Source organism: Magnolia sinica, chromosome 8, assembly GCF_029962835.1.
Source record: "Magnolia sinica isolate HGM2019 chromosome 8, MsV1, whole genome shotgun sequence".
NCBI classification, from domain to species: domain Eukaryota; kingdom Viridiplantae; phylum Streptophyta; class Magnoliopsida; order Magnoliales; family Magnoliaceae; genus Magnolia; species Magnolia sinica.
This window is the reverse complement of record NC_080580.1, coordinates 77,593,218-77,597,753: the sequence shown is the minus strand read 5'-3', so window position 1 is coordinate 77,597,753 and position 4,536 is coordinate 77,593,218. Positions and strand designations below refer to the sequence as shown.

Below are 4,536 nucleotides of genomic sequence, written 5' to 3'. Positions count from 1 at the left end.
GGGACTTCAAAACCCGTACCCTAAGGTTCCAGAGAATATAGACAGGTAAGCTGCAGGTGATAAATGATATTTAAATGAGCTTGGAAGTTAGAGCTTTTCTAAGGTCACACGCATGTATACGTACAGTGATGTACAACCCCCCACATGTGCCATCGGGTACAAAAGCATGAGTTCCGTCCATCAGGTAATTCCAGATTCATTTGATGCTCTGGCACAAAACCTTGGACGGTCAGACTGCCAGAATTTATTAATGAAATGGATGGATGAAAATACTATAGTAAGTTATTCTAAGCCGTACAACTATTTCCAAAATTCTAGAGCACCTGATGAGAGTACCAATCTGATTTTTGGAGTATGGAATATAGATGTTGGGTCCCACATGATGGATGGCTTGGATTTCATGCACGTAGGCCAATATGGGTCATACAGTGGCATGTACCTGAACTGTCTGTATGCTTGTGGGCTTAGAAATACCACTGGAAATTAAATAAGTGGAGTATGAGTATGGCATTAGACCTTAATTTTTTTACTTAAAAATTTAATTTTATAATTAAAATATTAATTAATTTTTAACTCAATAATTATCCTATATTCTCGCAATAGTTTAATAGAATTCAATTTCTTCAAAGAGGATTGTAGGTTGACAAAATCTGATGAGATGTCAATCTCGACGGTACAAAATGTGGGGCACATTGTTGATGGGCCATATATCTAATATCTCACTCATTGAACAATCTTAACCGTCTAAAATTTTCATGATGAATTTGACAATTGACTTTCTTCAATATAACCATCCGTTTGGCAATCACAATGTTATCGGACTATTACGATCATCCAATCCATTCAATTTTGAGGATATGAGCTACAGTGGGACAATTTGGACGGTATTGATTTGGGTGATTGCATCGAAATGTACGGTGGATCTTTGCATGTGTAAGATGAACCGTACTCTCCCCAAGTACCATTTGATCATACTACATACCAACCCATTTCTTTTCTATACAACTTGAGATTGTTTAATTACAATACATGATTACAAACATTTTGTAAGACGAAAATTCACAATTTCAATTTCGAAAGTGGCCATCATAAAAAGTAAATTTCCAACTCTGCCACTTTTATTTTTTGGTGGGCCATCAAGGAGAAAAAAGTACATTTTTATCCACAAATCACATGTAGAAGTTAAAAAAACAACGTTACAACATGTAATTGAATAACTGTCCCGGCGACATTTGGCCGGATGTGTCAAATTCCGGCGTTGGGAGGTGTCACAAGTCCTCGGAGATGCTCTCGAGATTCGGCTGCCAGACGGTGGCCCGCCCTTTCCGTCGATCCCGACGTGACGCTTTCTTTTTCAAGTGGACATCAGTCACATACTCTTCTTCATCTGTAGCTTCATTGGCTCCTCTGATATTATCATTTTTCTTGAATGATTTCTTCTTCTCGTGGGGCTGCTGCTTTTCTGGTATCGACGATGTTGGAATTAGGAAATAGATGTGGCCCCGCTTGAGGTCCGAACCTGGGGAGAGAATCAAGATTTTACGTACCACACCTTGTGAGCATGGGCGACTGAGAACATGGTTCGGATTCGACTTCATTACTTCACCAGCAGTGATGGGGCCGCTATGTTCTTCGACGTGTCCATTCAAATGAACTATCCGGATCATGTCTAGAGCCCCGCATGGTAGGACACAAGCCAAACAACAACGGAGGCTATTTCCCATCTCTCTATCTCTGAAACTCTCTTTCCATCTACGAAGGGACGACCTCGGACATGTTATATAAGGTTATATATAGGAGTCGACGTACTGATTAATAATAGATTAGCTAGATTACCGCGTGAATGTGAAATGACAATAATACCCTTGCAGATGGTTAGTCTTAAGTCCTTCCCAGGGGAGCGGATTAGGTGTTACCCTTAACGTGGGGCCCACCTTAATGATGTGTTGTGTATATCCACGCCGTCCATCCGTTTCTCCAGCCTATTTTAGGAGGTCCACAAAAAAAAATCATATAAAAATCTCAGGTGGACCACACCACAGGAAACAATGGTTACTGACTGTATCGCCGTTAAAAATTCCAAATGACCCATCATAAGTTTTTATAATGCTTATTTTTCATACAAATTGTTCATAATGTCAATAATACCTGGATGAAGGGAAAATATAAATATCAGCTTGATCCAGAACTTTTGTGGCCGACAAAAAGTTTTTAATGGTCATTGGTAACTGTTTCTAGAAGTGTGGTCTGTCTAATATTTGGGTCTTCATAGGATTTTAGATCTTGTAGTAAAATAAGATGGAAAATCAGATGGACTGCGTGGTTATATGACACATTCATCAAGATGGGCCTCACACGTTTAGGTAACACCCAATAAGGTGTTACTCGGGCAACAGCTAATTCGCTGCCCGTCTTACTCTTTAAGTATTTTGTTTCAAGCGTGAGTTATTTGATACTCTGGATTCATATGACAATTGATACACAAGCACTTAAAAATGGTGCACATGGGCGTAAATTAACTCAAACTGAGCTGATTAACTTTTAGAACTCACCGTTGCAAATTTAAAAGTCCAGAAATTAGATTATTTTTTTTAACAATTTTAATCTATTGCTAGTGAAAACTGTTCTTTGAAATAAGGCCACCAGATATTTTTCATTTTAACCGTGCAATAAATGTCCCTGGATCTGATAGTTAGATACTCAAGTAATCGTAATTTTTGGTGCAATATACATCGAAGATGCTACACTTGATTTTAACCGTTTAATTTGAATTGATTTTATGATGTGTACAATTTTTAATTAGTCTCTAAGTGCCTGTGTATCATCCATCACACCCTGACAGAGAATCAAAATTTTTCTTTCCGAGGGGCCAGGCTCCTATGATAACAGTTTTTTTTTTTCTTGTTAGTACACACCCATGTCAGTACACACACTCCATGTTAGCCACCCCCGCTAGGGTTCGATGCCAAGACCTCAAGTGTTGAAACGAGGTATCTCCACTCAGTCTGCCAGTTGAGCTATGATCTAGGTGTCCCATGATAACAGTTCACACACAAGAGGAGCCTGGGCAACAAAGCGCTCCGGGGCCCCACCGTGATGTAGGAATAGGACATCCAGTCCGTTCATCATTACACTAGCTCACGTTACAGCTTAAGTCCACACAAAAGCATATATGAAAATACATTGGGCCATGCTACCCAAAAACAGTAGGAAAAGGACGGTTGCGAGTGAAACCTTATTATGGCCCACGAAAGCTTCGGTTCAGATTGATATTTGTCTTTTCCATTCATCCTGGTGAGCCTTAGCATGCAAACATAGAGGTGGGCCCCATGAGGTTTCAATGGTGGGTGTCCATCTTCACCATCCGCATGATGTGGTCCACTTGAGTTTTGGATAGGCCTGATTTTTAATCCCACATCCTATCATGAACTGCTACAAATGATAGACTGAGTGGATGTGTCACAGGCACTTCAAGGTCGGCTGTACGGAGCCTTATTTTAGCAACGCTCTCATCACCGTATGAAAAGTGATGGTGACTCATCCTCCTTACACGTGGAACTCATGTATTGCCATCTAAACCATCCAAGCTATGGGGCACATTGTGGATGGAGCATACATTTAAAATAATCCGGATCAAGCAACCCAACCACCAAATTGACAGATAAATAATGGACGGTTAATAATAAAACAGTGAGTGATTCAAATTCTAAGGGAAAACACCGGAAAGTCCAGAAGGTTACTATCATCATCTCATTGCAATTTTGTTGCTAAGCTCCATCCATCATTGGGTCAGTAATTTGGACGGTTTCGATTGCAATATGTACGGTTGAATAGCCACCGCCATTTTAAAATGTGGGAAGATGGCTTTTCCAATTCATCAGGATACCAACTCACGGCGGCCCATCAAATCAACGGTATGGATCACCAAACCATTTGCTCCTCTGTACGACTGGACGCATGAGATCCGTATAATTCGACTTTAGACTGCATTTGAGCCATCTCAGAGGAAAGATGGCAATCCTTTATCTAATCTAAGCCATCCAAAGTAAAGTGTTAGTGGATTATGGCATCCATCGCATCGGACGCGGATTGTTTCGTAAGGAGCGCACCACGCTATCGCTTGGTGTGGATTCTCTGACGGCCCCACCGTGATGTATGTTTTAGATCCACGCCGTCCATCCGTTTTCCAGATCATTTTAGTCTTAAGCCCAAAATTGAAACATATCCAAACCTCAAGTGGACCACACCACATAAAACGGTGGGGATAACGACGTCCACCGTTGAAGCCTTTCTAGAGCCTACAGTAGTATTTATTTGTCATCCAAACTGTTTATACGGTCACACAGTCCTAGATGAAGGGAAAAAACAAATCCAAACCTAGATGAAGTTTTCAACAGTTGAAGTTCAATTCCCACTTTTTCCTGTGGTGTGATCCATTTGAGAAATTTATATGTTCGATTTTTTCTCTTCATGAAATAAACATATCTTTAAAAACGGATGGACGGCTTGGATAAGACATGTATATTAAGTTGGACC

The 4,536-nt window shown here is 40.3% G+C and overlaps 1 protein-coding gene across 1 annotated transcript; it reads right to left on the bottom strand.

The window, feature by feature from the left end:
• Window positions 1-1,059: 1,059 nt before the first annotated feature.
• On the bottom strand, window positions 1,060-1,724 carry LOC131254068 (uncharacterized). Its single transcript, XM_058255100.1, has one exon. It carries the CDS (start codon window positions 1,722-1,724, stop codon window positions 1,269-1,271), a length of 456 nt encoding a protein of 151 aa, XP_058111083.1. The 3' UTR covers window positions 1,060-1,268.
• Between the last annotated feature and the right edge of the window lie 2,812 nt (window positions 1,725-4,536).